The 19,355-nt window shown below is 36.8% G+C and overlaps 1 protein-coding gene across 9 annotated transcripts in view; it reads left to right on the forward strand.

Moving 5' to 3' along the window:
- Nucleotides 1–18,982, forward strand: part of SOCS6 (suppressor of cytokine signaling 6) — a 32,955-nt gene extending 13,973 nt beyond the window's left edge. For 5 of the 9 annotated variants that reach the window (XM_027650929.1, XM_027650932.1, XM_027650934.1 and 2 more), the window contains 2 exons: nucleotides 11,936–12,040; nucleotides 12,974–18,982. In XM_027650929.1, coding sequence (XP_027506730.1) covers nucleotides 13,099–14,703 — 1,605 coding nt within the window. In that variant the 5' untranslated portion in view covers nucleotides 11,936–12,040; nucleotides 12,974–13,098 and the 3' untranslated portion in view covers nucleotides 14,704–18,982. Of the gene's footprint in view, nucleotides 1–2,967; nucleotides 3,162–7,820; nucleotides 7,860–11,935; nucleotides 12,041–12,973 lie in introns of those variants that run through there. The other 4 variants (XM_027650937.1, XM_027650936.1, XM_027650933.1 and 1 more) reach the window with 3 other exon arrangements.
- The last annotated feature ends 373 nt before the right edge of the window (nucleotides 18,983–19,355 follow it).

The following is a 19,355-nucleotide window of genomic DNA, read 5'->3' on the forward strand; positions in this document are numbered from 1 at the left end:
AACTTTTTTCTAATATCTGACCTAGGCCTCCCCTGATACAACTTCAAGCCATTCCCTTGAATCCTTGTCACTGGTCACCACAGAGAAGAGGTTGGTGCTTGCCCCTCCTTTTCCCCCTCACGAGGCAGTTGTAGACTGCAGTGAGGTCTCCCCTGAGTTTCCTCTTCTCCAGGCCGAACAGATGAAGTGACATCATCTGCTCCTCATATGACTTCCCCTCAAGGCCCTTCACTGTCTTCATAGCCCTCCATTGGATGCTTTCAAATAGTTTTATATCCTTCTTACGTTGAGGCACCCAAAACTGCACAATATTCAAAGTGAGGCCACCCCAGTGCAGAGCAGAGCAGGACAATCCCTCCCCTCCCTTGATTGGCTGGTGATGCTTTGCCTGATGCCCCCCAGGACACGGTTGGCCCTCCTGGCTGCCAGGGCACTCCTGACTCAGATTCAGCTTGCTATTGACCAGGACCCCCAGGTCCCTTTCTGTGGCACTGCTTTCCAGCATCTTTTTTCCCATACAAGGAGGGTTACCCCATTCCAGGTGCAGAATCCAGCACTTTCCCCTGTTAACCTTCATAGGGTTGGTGACTGCCCAGTCCTCAGAGTCAACGGCTCTTCCCAGTTTTGTGTCACCTACAGACTTACTGACTATCCCTTCCAGTCTTGTGTCCAAGTCATTTATGAAGATGTTGAAGAGCACAGGGCCCAGGATGGAGCCCTGTGGAACTCCCGTAGTGACAGGTCACTGATTTGTTGTTACCCCATTCACTCTTATGTTCTGTGCTCAATCTGTGAGCCAATTGCTCACCTACCACATGATGTGTTTATCCAGCTGTGAGCTGGACATTTTGTCCAGAAGGATACTGTGAGAGACAGTATCAAAAGCTTTGCTGAAATCCAGAAAAAAATCCATCAACTGGCATCCCTTGATCAGCTAGGTGGGTTACCTTGTCATAAAAGGAAATCATGTTATACAAGCAGGACTTTCACCCCATGAAGCTGTGCTTGACTTATGACTGCATCGTCCTTCAGGTGTTTTTCAATACTTCACAGAATAATCATGCCCACAATGGTACCATATGGTACAAGGCTTCTCTTTCTGTTACTTTTCCTGTATTTTTCTCTTTCCCTTCACAGTGTCTTTCCTTCTTTTTCTGGCATTTTTTCCCCTGGATGCAGGAAATGAACATATAATGCAACTTGTACACATGTTAACTGAGTGATGTATTTCTGTACCGCCTGTTTGGTACATGCCCTGTGTACTGTGGAGTTGATCGGTGACAGAGGTTTGGCATGAGACATTGAATATCTGTTCTGATAGCACTGTAGAAAAGATCATTCATGGTACCTGTTTTATTTTCCCTCATCAAAATCTCTCTTGGCAGCATTCCCTTTTCATAGTTTTTGTTCGTGTTTTGAAATTGCACGCAGTGGACAGTGTTTCTCTGCTTGCTGTAGAAATACTAGCCTGAACTTGGAAAGTGAAACCAAAATCAATATAAGTCAATGTGAAGAGGTAATATTTAGCTGTTGCATGTCTGCCGAGTGTTTTCTTTCCTTTTTTGGGAAGGACTGGAAAACTCTTTCTCACAATTATATTAGTTAGTCACTAATATTAAAAATGGTCAGATTATTGCTGACCACAAAAGTCACTTTGAGAAAATGGTCTGCTTTGTTATTTCTGTCTTTCTGGTGTTTGCTTTGAATGAATGGACAGCATTTTTAAACTTATGCTTTGAAATGCATTGGCATTCACAAACAAAGCTGCATTCAGAACTGGGTTTTAGTGCATCCATACAATTAGATAGGTTATGTTCTTTTCAACACATGTTCCAGGATTTAGACATTTGTGCATACGTCTTTGTAGAAAGAAGCACAGAAATGCAATTTTTTTTTTTGTTTTTGCTGAGTGTCTTTTCCATTCTTTCTTTCATTTTCACTATATTAATTTCAAATGCTTTTCTTGTTCTCAAATACGTAGGCACAGAATCTGTTCCTTGCCGAAGGCAGTTTATTACTGTAAACTGTGTACTGGTTTCTACAAATAGCTTTACACAAATCTTAGAGCAAAACTGTTTTAATTTTTTTTTCCTTTTTACAGAATGTGATGTTGGTCCGTATTGCTAAATGCATGATAGTTTGTAGAGCATTGTAGTTTTACAACTTTTCAGACTCCTAACATAACTGTGTTACGGTTTAAGAGGATTGCATAAATATCTTGGATAAGCATAAAATCTCTCTGTTACCATGCTGAGGGTACCGCTGTACCTGACAACGGAGAAGAAACATTTTGGTGTATCCAACTTCCGTCAGGATGGAGAAGGGGGATGGACCCTTACTCCGAATGGAATTCTCGTATGCATCGCCTCCCAGGAAGTCTAATTTTTGCTTATGGACCTAAATTTTTGCTGACAGACAGCCTGCTGCAAGGCTGGCTGCTACAGTCTTGCAAAATAGTAAAAAATGAAAACAGAGACTGACTGAGCATTATTCTCTTTCTTCGTCTGCTTCTGCACAGCTCTGTGAACACTGTAAGTGAGGGTTTATTTGCACTCAATGGATGTGATCCCCTGCAATGAAACACACGCACACATCAGGTTTCTTTAGTGACTTCTCTCAACTGATTCATCAAAAATGTTCCACTTTTATCTTTTTCAGTGGCTTGGCATACATTGACCTGCTGGGTTATTTTTTTTTTTGCTCCTTTGCTCCTCACTGTTAGTTCATTGGGGTCTTAGAGCCAAATTGTGGCTTTCTTTTTCCTGGTATTTTTTCAGCATGCTTGAAAAAATTTATTAGTAGTATACTTTATTATCATATGTCTGCTTAAAAGAAGGTGATGAAAAGTGGTACTTGTGCCCATGTTTTAGTAGGTGTATTAAAAGTACAATCTACTTGGTTACCTGTTTGGTTGTTGATTCCTAGTTTGTGAGAGATCTGGCAGGAATGGCTGAAGTGCTTGCTGGCTGTCATCCACCCAGCTCCTCTGGAGTTTCCTTCTCCAACAGCAACTCTAGTATTGTGATGCTGTATGTATTCTTGAGCCAGTACCAACTGGTGCTGACTTCAGTTTAACACACCCCAGGCTAGGGTGTCTGCAATAACTCGGAAGTAGACGTGCATCTCAGTCCTTGGATAGGGGAGATGTAACCTTGGCTGAGGTCTGTTACTATTAGTAACTGGTTTTAGCTATTGTCATGATGAAATTATTGTAGTTACAAGACTGTATATACACATATGAGCCATAACAGAGATGCCATTTAACACTTAGTTACTCCCCGGAGGAAAACTACCAATCAGATAGAAATATTCTGCCCTACAACCAAATATGGGAAAGAAGAGCAGGACTTACTGCAAGCAGCCATGGATTAAGTAGTGTTCAAAGAAAAAAAATGAAAAAATAAAAAATAAATCAGGGAAATCCAGATGTTAAGGAGCATCCTTTTTCAACAGCAGGGCAGAGACAAGCAGTCAGGGTGTTTAGACTTTTTCAGTGGCTCTGTTCCTGCTTTTACATACATTTAATTCCACTAATGGTGATGAAGAATAATTTCTTTGTGTCAAGTTTTTATTATTTTACCCCCCTTTCCTACATATTTCCAAAGGTGTACTTTGCTTATTCTCTGCTAAAGATTGCTAGTCATGATTAGGGTTACTGTACACTGTGTTAGAACATTAGTGCCAGTGGACTGTTGTCTTTTTAAGCTTTGTAAAAAGAGGAAAAAAAAATAGGAGAAATTCTATGACTATCTGACATACTGTTGGTTAGTTTGTTTTAAATCGTAATCACTGTAAAACCTGTTAAAGTATATTGGCCTCTAGAGAAGCTGACCATACTTTTCTCAGCTGTTCAAATCTTAGATGGTAAAAATTTAAATCTGTGGTGAATAACATCTACTCTGTGTTAAGGTCATTGATTAGTTAGCTTAAAAATAGGAGGCTTTAAGTATGTAAGCATAATGATGTAAGTATAATGTACTGTCAGATGAACTTCTCATCTGTTTTTCCTTGTTCCAGTTTTATGTGAAGGTGTACATCTGAGCTTCTCACTAACTAGAAAAGCAGGTATGCAAGTCAGAAGGGCTTTTATAAAATTTGCAATCATATTAGGACAGTGTTCATCCATTAGTAAGCAAACCACTGCTAAAACAATCTACCTTTTTTTTTTGTTTTCACGGTATACGAGTATGTAGTGGAATTTAGATTGCTTCATTTAAAGACTCTTCTTACTAAAAAGCAATACAACGTAGGAATTTACTTGAAGCTCAGGGAAGGGAGAAACCTCACCATCTTCAGTATGATAAGGGCATGTATAGTGAAAAAGCCAAAAGCTGCCATGTAGTGTGTATGTTCTATCAGAAACTGATGGTGTTTGAAATGGATATTGAATCTCTCTTTACATAATGAGTATTTTATGTGTAGTTTCTGTACTCATATAGACTGAAACTGAAAATATGTAGAAGGAAATATCTTGGTTTGGTATTTTCTGTAGTGGTTTGAAGACAACTTCTAGTGATACTGACCTCAGTATTGAAGTAAATTTGATGGGAACAGGTATGGAGAACAACTTCTTAGTAATTCATATTAATAATTATATGAACTTTGGAGAAAATTTAGAGACTTATGAATTTCCAAATTATATCACTTGAAATCTGTATTAAGATGCTGTTTTTGACATGCTCTTCCAAAGAATGCTTGAATATATTTCAGTGGGAATTTGGGGGCAGCAGGAGAATGACACCTCATACTTCTGCAGATAATTAGACTAGGCTTCATTATGTGATTGAAATGAGAAACTGGTGCTTGTCATGCCCGGGAATGCAGAAACCTTTTTACTTTCAAGATATTTTTAGTTTTTTTCTTAATAATTATATTAAAATACAATAAATTGAAGTTGTAAATGGTGTAAGTTTTATGATATGGTAAGAATAAAGATTATATATTTCTAAGGGACAACCAGACTTTTCAGGAATGATGCATCTCTGGATTCAAAAAAATCAAATTCAATGCTCAACTGTTTCACTTTATGGAAATAAGTAAGCAGATTAACATTTATTTTAGGAAAGTTATCTGAAATAGCATTGAATAAAAGTTCCAAGTAATTTTTGTGATGGTATTTTTATTAAACATTTTAAGGACAATTTTTTGTTCAACCATGAGTTGTATTTTGCTTCATGTTTCCAGTACGATGTTTTCTGTCACAACTCTTTAAAGTTAATCCTGATTTATTTCTATACTAGTGCATTTTGGCAGCACTGTTTATAGTACTTATCTCAGGAAATGAGTATGCCTAACCTAAAAGTGTGAAAAAGATAAGAAATTAATAAAAACCCTATAAATATAGTGAAGCTTTTTGCTGATCTACTTTTGTGAACACTGTTTCCAGATAGCTATGTGATTACAGTCTGCTGAAACTGTTTTGAAACATCAAACTGAAACTACTCTGAAGTGTTGGAATATTCAAATTAGATTTGCAGAAACTGATTTATATGTATATATTTTTAAAACTTTCATAATTTTTCATACATTAGTGCTTGGCCACCATAATAATTAATATATGATTGCATGACCTGCTCTTCAGATTTCTGAGAAGCAGCCTGTAAAGTAAAGTCTTAGCCTTAATTATCTTAATTAATAACTTCACATGTGTGTGTGATTAATAAATGTTGTTCTTCTTCAAAATGAGGTGTACAAATTTAGTTTTCATTATTTTTATATGCAGAAAGGGAGCATGGAGTTTGCTGGGTAGTAATTTGATAGTTTTTATCCAGAGGCCTGTATTTTGTCAACCTGCATAATATTAAAGATTCCAAGATGCAGACTTTCTTATGAAAGTTCGTAAGTCAGAATCTCATTCTGCCTTGTTATTCTATGTGTTAAGATCTCATTCTCTTTCTGGATTTGATTAATCTCTCATTTTCAGTCTGTGTGTTCCAGGTGTTTCTGCGTACATAGCCACAAGGGTTTGGGAGTACGTTGGCATGGTTCAGTCTGTTTATAGTGGCAAATGCCTGCCAGAAAAATTTTTAGAGGTGTTGCTTGTTAGGCTGTCTAAATTCACTGTACAGCAGATGGCACTGGAAGAGCACATCAGTGGGAGACTTCAGTGATGCCGTAATTTGTGCAAAATACTAATGTAGCTGTTACTGTGCTGAGGGTTGTGAAGAAGTTGCGTAGTTCATTTTAATGTATTCCAGGAAGGCGTACATGCTGGGCTCTTTGGCTTCAGCTCTTTTATATGTAGACTGTGGAAAATTCTATACTTGCAAGTGTGAGAGTATCATCTATTGAGGGCTGTTTATACAGCATTTTTAAACACATTGATATGCAATGTAGAATTACTGATATTCTTTAAGTATGTGCAAAGAAAGGAGAGTATCTGGGTCAGTTCGGGTATTTGACTTCAGGGTGTATTTATTTTCTCCTGTCTTGGATAAAATGTGTGTAGGAGGTATCATAGAGTGTATCTCATATGGAAGACTTGTTTAGAGACTTGCTCTCATTGGTGGGTGTATTCAGTTTACTTTGGAGAGCTTTGACCAGGACTGTCACTCACTAGATTTTTATCATCTTCTCATGTGTGAATGAACTGGACTCTGGATACATGCATGTTGTTTATGTGCTTTATATTTGAGCATCAAATCTTTCTTATATCCTCATATGGAATTTTCAAGGGTACAAATAATGAGTCACGCGTATCATAGAATATACTGAGTTAGAAGAGACCCATGTAGATCATTGAGTCCAGCTCCTGGCCTTACACAGGACACCCCAAGAATCACACCATGTGCCTGAGAGCGTTGTCCAAATGCTTTTTGAACTCTGTCAGGCCTGGTGCTGTGACCACTTCTCTGGGGAGCCCGTTCCATTGCTCAACCATCCTCTGGTGAAAAACCTTTTCCTGATACCAGACTTTAACCTCCTTCGACTCTGCTTCATGCCATTTCCTTGGGCCTTTGTCATTGGTTGTGAGAGTGAAGAGATCACTGCCTACTCCTCAGCTTCCCCTCATGAGGATGTTGTAGGCTGCAATGAGGTCTCTCCTCAATCTTCCCTTCTGCAGGTAGAACAAACCAAATGACATCAGAGACTCCTCATAAGGCTTCCCCCTCAGACTCTTCACCATCTTTGTGGCTCTCCTTTGGATGTTCTCTAAGAGCTTAATATCTTTCTTATGTTTTGGCACCCAAAACTGCACACCTCAAGGTGAGGCCGCCCCAGTGCAGAGCAGAGCAGGACAATCCCCCCCCTCGACCAGCTGGCAATGCTTTGCCTGATGCCCCCCAGCCCTCCTGGCTGCCAGGGCACTGCTGACTCATATTGAACTTACCACTGACCAGGACCCCCAGGTCCCTTTCTGCAGTGCTGATCTCCAGCCTTTTGTTCCCTGATCTATACTCACAACCAGGGTTGCCCATCCCAGGTGCAGAATCCGGCACTTTCCCTTGTTAAAGTTCATAGGGTTGGTGATTGCCCATCTCTCCAATTTATCAAGGTCTCTCTGCAGGGCCTTCCTGCCTTTGAGGGAGTCAACAACTCCTCCCAGTTTGGTGTAGTTAACAAACTTATCCCTTCAAGTCCTGCATCCAAGTCATTTATGAAGATGTTGAAGAGCACTGAGCTGAGGATGGAGCCTTGTGGAACCCCACTAGTGACAGGTCACCAGTCTGATGTAACCCTGTTCACCATAAGTCTTTGTGCTCAACCTGTAAGCCTGTTGCTCACCCATCACATAACATTTTGTCCAGAAGGATACTGCGGGAGGCAGTATCAAAAGCTTTACTGAAGTCCAATAAGATTATATCTATTGTCTTTCCTAGATCAACTAGGTGGATTACCCTGAAGTAGAAGGAAATCAGGTCTTACAAGCAGGGCTTTCCCCTCATGAAACCGTGCTGGCTGTGACCAATGACTGCATTGTCCTCCAGGTGCTTTTCAGTACCTCCCAGAATAATCTTCTGCATGACTTTGCCAGGCACTGAAGTGAGACTGACAGGCCTGTAGTTTCTGGGGTCCTCCTTCTTTCCCTTCTTGAAAACTGAGACAACATTTGCCAGCTTCCAGTCAGCTGGGACCTGTCTGGATTCCCAAAACCACTGAAAAATCTTCAAGAGAGGTTTTGTGATGACATCAGCTAGCAATTTGAGGATTCTTGGACAAATCCCATCAGGCCCCATAGATTTGTAGGGGTCCAGCTGGAAGAGCAGATCCCACAAAATTTCAGCGTTGACTATCAGTTGATCATTCTTGCAGTCATGGTCCTCCAGCTCAGGGCATTGAGACTCCCTTGGTCCATCATCTGTGTTGAAGACAGAGGCAAAGAAAGCATTAAACACCTCTGCGTAGTCTCTGTCCCTGGTTGGGAAGTGGCCATTCTCACCCTGTAACAGGCCAACGGTATTTCTATACTGCCTATTGCCATTAATGTATTTGAAAAAAACTCTTTTCATTGTCCCCCACATTTCTGGCCAGCTGCAACTCCAGCTGAGCTTTGGCTGCACGAATTTTCTCCCTACAGCGGCAAGCAGAAACTCTGTATTCTTCCCATGTCACCTGACCTTGCTTCCACTGGGCATACACCTTCCATTTTTGCCTTATTTCCAAGAAAAGATTGCCTGCTCCTGTGCCCTTAGGAGGTGATGTTTAAAAACTGCAAAAACCTACAAAAACATTTTCCCGGGAGACTTTACTTGCTAGTTCCCTGAACAGCCTGAAATCTGCTCTCCTCATGTCCAGAGTTGAGGTTTTGCTGGCAATTTTCCTCCTGTCAACAGAAATTTTAAACTCAATCACTTTGTGGTCGCTTTGGCTAAGACGACCACCAGTCTCCACTTTGCTTGGAGATCCTCTCCGTTGACAAGCAGCAGATCAAAAAGGGCATCTTCCTGAGTCGGCTGTCTTAGGACCTGTTCCATAAAGTTGTCATCCATGTTTTTTAGGAATCTTCTGACTGGGGTTGTGGCAGCTGTGTGATGCTTCCAGTTGATTTCTGGCAAATTGAAGTCCTTCACAGGGACAAGGGCAGTTGACTTCCTTGGAAGAGTCCCATTTGGACAGTCACACATATTTTTTTGATAAAGATATTGGCTACTAAGGTGGGCTGACAGATGTAAAAGACTTTTTTGCTCAAACAGGCTCAGTAGTTGCTTTCTGAGTAAAAAGTTTTGACTACTCTGGGTGCTGCCTTAGAGACTGATCTGTTCAGATTATTTTTAGATATTGGATTTTCATTTGTACAGAAAGACTAGCATGTGATAACAACCTGTTCTTTCAAGTGACTGGCTTAATCTTTTAGTTACGTAAAAGCTGAAAGCTAAAACAATGTTCCTTCAGCCAAATTTTAGGTAACTAATTGTTTTGAAACACATCAATGACAAAAGATGTTTGAATCATACAGTTTGGGGCATCTTCTTTCCCTAGTCAGAAATGTGATAATGCTCTTTTAATTTCTCCCTATCTTGGAAGACAGATTTTACTTTTTTGTCCTTCATTGGTGTTTTTTTTGGTTGGGTGCGTTTTTCTTTTGTTTTTCTTTTGTTTTTCTTTTGTTTTTCTTTTGTTTTTCTTTTGTTTTCTTTTGTTTTCTTTTGTTTTCTTTTGTTTTGTTTTTTTTCTTTTCTTTTTTTCTTTTCTTTTGGTTTTTTTGGTTTTTTTGTTTTTTCTTTTGTTTTCTTTTTTCTTTTGTTTTCTTTTGTTTTGTTTTTTCTTTTCTTTTGTTTTTTTTCTTTTGTTTTGTTTTTTCTTTTCTTTTGTTTTTTTTCTTTTGTTTTGGTTTTTTCTTTTCTTTTGTTTTTTCTTTTGTTTTTTCTCTTTTGTTTTATTTTTTCTTTTGTTTTCTTTTGTTTTCTTTTTTCTTTTGTTTTCTTTTTTCTTTTTTCTTTTGTTTTCTTTTGTTTTCTTTTTTCTTTTGTTTTCTTTTGTTCTTGTTTTGTTTTTCTTTTGTTTTCTTTTGTTTTCTTTTTTCTTTTCTTTTGTTTTCTTTTGTTTTTCTTTTGTTTTCTTTTGTTTTTCTTTTGTTTTTCTTTTGTTTTCTTTTGTTTTCTTTTTTTCTGTTTTTTCTTTTGTTTTCTTTTGTTTTGTTTTTGTTTTCTTTTTTCTTTTCTTTTGTTTTCTTTTGTTTTCTTTTGTTTTGGTTTTGGTTTTTTTCCTTTTGTTTTTTTGTTTTGTTTTCTTTTGTTTTGGTTTTGTTTTCTTTTGTTTTCTTTTGTTTTGGTTTTGGTTTTTTCCCTTTTGTTTTTTTTGTTTTGTTTTCTTTTGTTTTGGTTTTGTTTTCTTTTGTTTTCTTTGGTTTTGGTTTTTTTCTTTTGTTTTGTTTTCTTTTGTTTTGTTTTCTTTTCTTTTGTTTTGTTTTCATTTTGTTTTGTTTTCTTTTCTTTTGTTTTGTTTTCATTTTGTTTTTTTGTTTTCTTCTTATTTTGTTTTTTCTTTTTTTTTCCCCTTTTTCTTTTTTTTCCCTTTGTTTTGTTTTCTTTTTTGTTTTGGTTTTGTTTTGATTTCTTTTTTTCATTTTTTTTTTTAAATTATTTTTTTTGTTGTTTTCTTTTGTTTTGTTTTCTGGTTTTTTTTCTTTTTTTTTTGTTTGTTTTGGAGTTTTTTTGTTTTGTTGGGTTTTAGTGTTTGGTGTTTTTTTTTAGGGTTAAGAATTGCCAACAGTTTAATATAGTTTCCACAGTGATGGGGGAACATTTCTGGAAAAGTAGAAATAGTGTCAGCTTGTGGATGTCAGTCAGAAGCAGTTGGAAAACACTGTGGATTTCACAGGTGGAGCTGATGTGAGGGTTCCCAGGCTTCCAGTACTACATACACCAAAGCACAGTTAAATTTATCAAATGAACCAACACTCTGTTGGTTTAGGAGCAGCGTAGAATCCTGAAGTTGTAATTTTCACTCATTTTGTAGGTTCATTTACTTACCTATGATGAAAAGAGTACTGTAAATTGGTAAGATGGCAAAATCCAAATGGTTTAAGAATAGGTCAGCAGGACATTTTGAGTCTCCTCTTAACTGACATGTAACTCTGCCTTCATCTGTACTTGCAGGAAAGTAAAAGTAGTGTTTTAACCTTTGAAAAGTTATTCCTGTATCTCAGTATCTACTTCAAATTATTTATGTGGAAGATGTTGTCTTAGGGTTTCATGACTCTTGGTACAACAGGCATCATGTTAAAAGTGGAAAATAATCTGAACATCTGATAAAATACTGGTTCTGTTTTTTTAAGGTTTTAATATTTATTTTATAGCAAGAAATTGGTTCTTAGCCTTTTATTTGTTTAGGGAACGATTTTTGGGAGTATGTTTGTTCTTTGCTGATAGGAAGTATATCAGTTTACAGAAACCTTTTAATTTCTCCCTATTGAAAGTAAGGAAAGTGCTATTTAGTTTGGTAATTAAGAAAAGGAAATGAGAGGAACTGAGCATGCTCTAAAGATGGACTTGTGAAATATCAGAGGTTATGACAAAGTCAAAACTGGTCTTTGAAACAGGAAGATGCAGATAGTCTAGGGAATTTGCAGATAGGACTAGGGTACAAATCTAAGTAAATCAAGCTTTACTTTTTATGAAGCAGTGTCCAACCTCCAGCAGCAGGGATTTACGTCAAATTTTTCAGGGTATTTTGAAGTTAAGAATCCACAGATACCTCACATTGCCTTTTAGTTTGCTTTGAATATGATCCTTTAGCCTTTGTGTACTTGAGGACCACAAAAGTTGGACAGGACAAGAGTAATAGCCAATGGACTGCTTGCTGTTTGATTATAGTAATCATTCTTCTCACATGTTTTTATGCAATTTTTGAATGCTTATTTAAGAAAACCGTATAGTTTAGTTGAAAAACTTATTTCAGTTTATTGCACAGCTTTTTTCTGTTGCTTGTATTGTGATGCCATGGGAGAGAAGTGGGAAGTATGTACATAAGGACTGTTTTACTTTCCCCTCAGTCCACCAAGATTGGAAGATTTCTTGAAAGATTGAGCTTGCCATGCTTAGATTGGAGCCAGGCTTGCTGCTGCAGTTAGTGCTGCTAACATCACACGTATTTGGAGGTACGTGGAATAATGGCTACTACTACTGGTAGTACCTACTTCTGTGGCAGTGGCAACTTCTCTCTCTTCTCTTTCCTGTGTTCTTCTCTCTGCAGAGCTGTTTACTTTGAAAGGTCTAGCTAACATTAAAAAGAACCAAACCAAGCTCCCCCCCAAGCACAGCCAAACCTGAAACAAAGAAAAACACAAGCCAAAAGGTTAAGTTTGTGGGTACATGGCTCTGCAAAATGCCAGGTGGGAGCAGTTGGCTGGGACTGGAGCAGCTGTGTCCACTAGGTCTTGGCAGAAGTACAGGCAGTTAGAGCCTGTAACTTGGTCTTCTGTACCTAAAACAGTTTGGAAATCTACTTTTCTTTCAAAGAAGTTCAGGAGGGGACTTGTAAACATATGTTACTTTACTATTAATGTCCCTCTATTTTTTCATTAGAGTTAGTTTTCCTATAATTATGTAACCTTTTGAATATTACTCAACTTGTGTAGAGAAAATATGACCTTATAAGACCATTATTTTAGGACCCATCACTGTTTAACTGGTTTGTAGGAATCCTGATGAGTATCTCCTGTAGTTTTATCTTCTGTAGTTTTTTATGTGGGGACTTTTTAGGAGCCTCGGAAAAGAGAGGAGTGTTTCTGTGCTTGAAAACATGTATACATGCATTAAATATATGTGCCTGTGAGTGTGATGTAGCGTGTGTGTATGTTTCAAAAAATATCCTACTGATAGCAGAAAAAAGTTGTGGAAATCTCCAAGGCAGATGTAGCAGATTCATTTTTTGAACCTGATTGGTTTCTAAGTCAGCTCTCTATCTTTGCTTTTATTTGATGCCCATTGTTTTAGTACTGCGACTGCTGTATTGTTTAGGGAGGGGGAAACCCTTATAGATAATTTTTGAAATATTTCTTTGAAGTTAATTGTTTTTTATTTGTTTCCAGGAAATGGCTCTTGAAGTTAAATGAGGCTGTATAAGACACGTAAATGAAGCAGAAGCTGCTCTGCATGTGTTAGGGCTATATCACCGCAAGCACTGCTGATCAGCCAGATTTGCTAACTTGTCATAATGAAGAAAATTAGTCTGAAAACAATTCGCAAGTCCTTTAACTTAAATAAAAGTAAAGACGAAAGTGACTTTGTAGTGGTTCAGCAGCCATCCTTAAGTGAATTTGGAAAAGATGACTCCTTGTTTGGCAGCTGCTATGGTAAAGATTTGGCTAGCTGTGAAGTCAATAGTGAAGATGAAAAAGGAGGCAAAAATAGATCAAAAAGTGAAAGTTTAATGGGTACATTAAAAAGGAGGCTTTCAGCAAAACAAAAACAGAAAGGCAAAGGCAGCACACCATCTGTAAGCTCTGCAGATGATGACACCTTTTCTTCCTCATCTGCTCCAATAACCTTCAAAGATGTGCGAGCTCAAAGACCTCTGAGATCTACTTCCCTCCGTAATCACCATTACAGTCCAACTCCGTGGCCCCTTCGACCTACAAATTCGGAAGAGACTTGCATCAAAATGGAAGTGAAAGTCAAGGCCTTGGTCCATTCCTCTAATCCAAGCCCAGCACTGAATGGTGTTAGAAAGGACTTCCATGAGTTGCAGTCAGAAAATGTGTTCCAGGAACAAAACAATGCATTAAAAAATACAGAATCTCAGAACGGAGACTTGCATCTTCATATTGATGAACATGTGCCTGTAGTTATTGGATTAATGCCTCAGGACTACATTCAGTATACTGTGCCTTTAGATGAGGGAATGTATCCTTTGGAAGGATCACGTAGTTACTGTCTGGATAGTTCCTCACCTATGGAAGTTTCAACTGTCTCTTCTCAAGTGGGGGGAAATGCTTTCCATGAAGACGAGAGCCAAGTGGAACAGGATGTAGTCGTTGCACCGGATATCTTTGTGGACCAGACGGTGAATGGTTTGTTGATTGGTACCACAGGAGTCATGTTGCAAAGCCCAAGACTTAATCACAGCGATGTCCCTCCACTCTCACCTTTGCTACCTCCAATGCAGAATAATCAAATCCAAAGGAACTTCAATGGATTAAATGGCACAGATGCCCATGTGGCTGAAAGTATGCGCTGCCATTTGAATTTTGATCCTAACACTGCCCCAGGAGTTGGAAGAGTCTATGATTCTGTACAGAACAGTGGTCCTATGGTTGTGACGAGTCTGACAGAAGAACTGAAAAAACTTGCAAAACAAGGATGGTACTGGGGCCCCATTACACGTTGGGAGGCAGAGGGAAAATTAGCTAATGTGCCTGATGGCTCGTTTCTCGTTCGAGATAGTTCTGATGATCGTTATCTTTTAAGTTTGAGTTTTCGTTCCCATGGAAAAACTCTTCACACTAGAATTGAACACTCAAATGGTAGGTTTAGTTTTTATGAACAGCCAGATGTGGAGGGACATACATCTATAGTTGACTTAATTGAACATTCAATCAGGGACTCTGAAAATGGAGCTTTCTGCTATTCGAGATCCCGGCTGCCTGGATCTGCCACTTACCCAGTGAGACTGACAAATCCAGTGTCTCGGTTTATGCAGGTGCGCTCTTTGCAGTACCTGTGTCGTTTTGTAATACGTCAGTACACCAGAATAGACCTGATTCAAAAACTGCCTTTGCCAAACAAAATGAAGGATTATTTACAGGAAAAGCACTACTGAAAGCTTACGGGAATCTTGCATCTTGCACTTTGGGAACGACAACAACAAAAAGAGATTGAATTACAGTTTACAGACTTTCATTATTATCAAAATCTTTTGCTGCCATAAAAATATTTCATTTTTGTGTGTAAAAGAAAAGTAATGCATTTGGATTTATGTTTGTTTTGGGGGGTTTTGTGTATTTTGGGAGGCTTTCTTTTTTGTTTTGTTGGAAAGAATGATCTCAGTTTATTTTTAGAAGTGTGAAATAGCTATCTTTCATCAATGTGCAGATTAATCACAATGTGAATGATCAAATTCTCCTTAATTTCCCCCAAGTCCTTTGCTGCTATCCACTGTGATTTTTATGCATTGAAAGCACATTTCATGTGTATTCAACGATAAGTAAAAGTCAAATGAAACTTGTTGAATGGAATTTTTTTTCCTTTAAAACAACCTCTTGAAAAAAAACTATCATGGATAAGGAACATATTGGTATTCTAAATTACTGCATTTACACCTATAGTAATAACTATTTCCTAGTGTCCTAATTAGAAAATTCCTATAGAGATATGCCCTAATGTATAGACAGAGCTGTGTGATGAGAACATGATTATGCAGCATATCTTTAAGAAAAAAAAACAAATGCCTTCCTCCTAAGCCTTGTATTGTCTGTACACTCTTGTGTTCAAGAAGATTGATTCAGCCTTCTTCTCGTCTCAGTGTTTTGTCCTCTAAAAATGGCCTTTAAAAAAAAAGTCAATGAAAGTCAATATATAATACCTGTAAGGAAATTGTGATATTGGGATCTTGTCAAATATTACCTTTTCTAATCATACCATCAGTTAAATAAATGAACACCTACCAGGTCTCCTCTTTTTGGCCTTTTCCTTCCTGCCTCATCTTGGGGGAGCAGGGGAGTGGAATTTCCTGGATTTGTAGGAAGACTCTAGGAATTGTTATTGTGGAACATAAATTATAAGCCATTTTGGGGATGGGATAAAACTTTTAATAGGATGATTTCTACCTTATTTATATTCAAGCTACTGGAAATTTTATCCTTTTTCATTTTTCTGCATTTTTTTTCACTTCAGAAATTACAGTAATACACTAATGTCCTTTGGATCATTTTCCCCTTTTTTGTATATCCTTTGGGGAGGAAGGAATGGACTGATAACATTTTGTATGGAAGATGCTTAAAATGCATCTCTAAAACTCTATTCTTGTCTTTCAAATCATTGAGAAAAGATGTTTGGATATACAGTGACCACAGAAAATGTTCAGTTTATTGTCATGAAATATGTTTTGACATATGAAATATTGAATCAATTAAGTAAATGTTTGTGACATCTGTCAAAAATTCTGGCATTTGAAAAGCTTACAGTTATTCTAACCTTCTGTAGGGAAAAAAGACTTTCAATGGGGAGTACAGGTTCTACACTGTAGTATTTTCATCATGCAAGGTTAACCCATGGCATTTTCCTGTTTTGTTTTAGTTGTTGGGTTTTTTTTCTCTTTCTCCTATGTTTCAATCACTTTTATGAGTTATTTGTTAAAAGGGTCATAGCTAATTTGGAAGGGAGGCTTGCTTTGTCTTCCTCTGCCCCCCTGTTTTGTACTTTAGAATGTCATATTCCCTGTCTCTGGTAGGAGTGGCTAATCAGTAAACATCACCTTAGAAAAAGGTGATGTTCATTTTGGATACAGCTTTCTTGTTTAGGTCATTTTCTTCTCCTTATTTAATCTAGCCTTTTGGTCCCCTCAGATGAGTCTTTAGGAATGAATACATTGCTGCAAGGTGGTGCAGTAGCACTGCATCTTGGGTTGCCTGAATTGATAGACGAAATTTATATTTTTTTAATTTATTTTTTTGACCATAATGTTTAACTAAAAAATAAAAAAAAGAAAATCAAAGGTAGATAAAGACTGCCTTTGCTTTTAAGGGAGGGAGAATAAGGATTTCCTCTTTAGTCTGATAAAGTTTTAAACTTAAAAATGAAATAATCTAGAACAGTCTATACATGTAATTTGTTGGCTCTGCCATGGAGATATATCTATGAAAGTGTGAATTCTGTTTTCTTTTTTTATCTCTACTGACTTCTCCCCCTATCCAGTCATGCCCCGTCCCCCCCTCCTCTGAATCAGGATCACTAAATTTATTCAAAAAGGCACAATAACCTGTTGTATGGTACAGTGTTCTGATTCTGTCTGTGAGGAGGAAAAAGAAAATAAGTTTTGTGGATTTCAGATGCATACTTTTGGAAGAAAGCCTCTGGCATTTTCTTCACTTTAAAAATTCTTTCCCCATACTAAAGGGCCTATGCATTCTACGGAATCTTTGAAAGATTATAGTATATTAAATATTTTCTTTGCCATTTAATACCACTATTGAATGCATTAAACATATGTTTATACTATGCCACATGCATTAATTTAGCAGTCATTGCATTGAAACTTAAATATTTGAAGCTATAATATCCTGGTCTTACTGCTGAATTGAAAAAGGTGCAAGAACACACATGTCAAAATTCTTGCTCATGCCTCTATAAGTTTCAGTTTGTTCACTCATAAATGTTGATGCTTTTTTTTTTTCTTTAAACTCTTTTTCAACTATCCAGTTTCTGAGTTGCCTTCCTTGCTTGTTCTTCATCTGTGAATTTAATCAGGTCAAGTTAACTTTGTCATTTCCCCACCCCCCTATAAAACTACCACAAAAGGAACACTTTAAAGTGGCTGAGGTATAGGATGTGAGAACCACATAGCACTTTGCTTCTGAATAAAAAAATGGCGCTGATATTTCTACAAAGCTCAAAATACTTTAAATCAGTAGTAAGTAGACACAAATACTTATTTTTCAGGTTTCTTTAATCAGAACCTCACTGTATTTTTTTATGCTGAGGTAACTGGCCAGCCAGGAGAAGGAACCCAGAAAAAATACTTCGAAAACATTAAAGATACTTACAATTTCCTATAATAAAGATTAATATAAAAGAAACACAGTAACAGTTATGAGTCCATTTAGAAGTAGTCAGAATAACCACAAAAATTGTGTTGACTTCTGCTTCATGAAAATTAGAGGAACAAAGTGTCCTTGACAAATAAAAGGAAAATGATTGAGAATATTTTGGGGAACTTTGGAAGTAGATACACTAGGAATAAAAGCTTACTGACTGTGATCCTTACAGATTAGAAATATGGCTATTTATTCAGCACAACAGTTTAAGGGTTCAAAAAGTATGCTTTTTATGATTGAATTATGGAAAAATATTTTTAAAAAGGAAACTTTGAAATAAAACTTTTTTTGAGCATCTGAAATGATTGACATTATTGATAACATTGTTTTACCAATTAGAAGAGTTAAACCACACATATTTGGAAATAATAAATTTGCACAATTTCCTCTGTGGGTTTTTTGTTTGTTTGTTTGTTTGTTTTGTAAGCCAGTGTTATAAACAACTGAAAGTAATGTGTATTCTTTGATCTGTTTGAAGGATATAGCACTTATCCTGCTGTTGACATAGTGAATGCCATCTTTTTATCAAAGTGTAATTCTGTCAGAAGGATCAGAAATGCAATTATTAATTAAACTCATTGTTCTCAGATGAACTGACTTTGCATTTTGTTAAAGCCAATTTCTTTCTGTGAATATTGACTGCTGGGCTAAGGAAAATCTGTGCAGTTTTTGTTTTGATGCATTTCATCTATGTGAATACTGGAATTATAAATTTAAAACAGCATACCAGCAATATATGGGCTATGATTCTGATGAGAAGCATTTCTCTATTACTGAACTTTCAAATTCTGAGCTAAGCTGTGGATGCATTAATGATTGCCAATTTAATTTCATAAAATCTTTCTATGACTGCAAAGAATAAAAATTACAGGCATTCTTTATAAATAAAAATGGGCCAGATGATAGGTCATAATATGAAAAGTATGGCATTATTGTATCTGGAAAGTGTTCTAAATTCTACATAGATAATGAAAAATTCTAAACGAACTTTTTATGAATACCTGTTGGGTTAAAGAATTTTTATAGTGATGATGGAGTGCCATGAAGTTAATACTTGCAATCCAGATTGCTGTAGTTTACACTTTTCTCTGTTTCAGAACTGGTGTGCACTATTTGTACTAAGCACACCACAGAGTGAATTATCCAAAGTCCATTGATTTTAATGTGTTTTGGTTTGTAAACAAAATTATAGTAATTTCTTGCACATTTTTGAAAAATAATTGTATAAGGATTTATGTATCTGCTTCTGGATACAGTGTGTAAATAAAAATTTCATTCACAAAATGATTTGTGGAGTGTTCTATACTTTAATGATGTTCTAAAATAAAAAAAACCCTGAGAGACATTGTAAAATTTGGGCATCTGACTCAAAACATTTAAATTTTAGTGGTTACAGTTTAAACTATATATTTTTTAAACTTTACTTGTTGACTTTCAAAATATTTTTGTATACCAATTATTTTAATTTCTACTTTTCAAAGAAAACAAAAAAAATTTGCCAGGACTTAACTGGAATATAATTTTTGAAAGGTCTGCATAAGTACTGTAAGCTAACTTTCTGATAATTTTACGTGGGCTTTTTTTCCATTAAAAATGTACAGAATTCGTAACAAAAGCCTCCACCTCATCCAGAAGTACCTCAAAGGCATTATAGTATCTC

The sequence above is a fragment of the Corapipo altera genome, unplaced genomic scaffold (genome assembly GCF_003945725.1).
Source record: "Corapipo altera isolate COAL_440 unplaced genomic scaffold, ASM394572v1 24, whole genome shotgun sequence".
Classification (NCBI taxonomy): Eukaryota; Metazoa; Chordata; class Aves; order Passeriformes; family Pipridae; genus Corapipo; species Corapipo altera.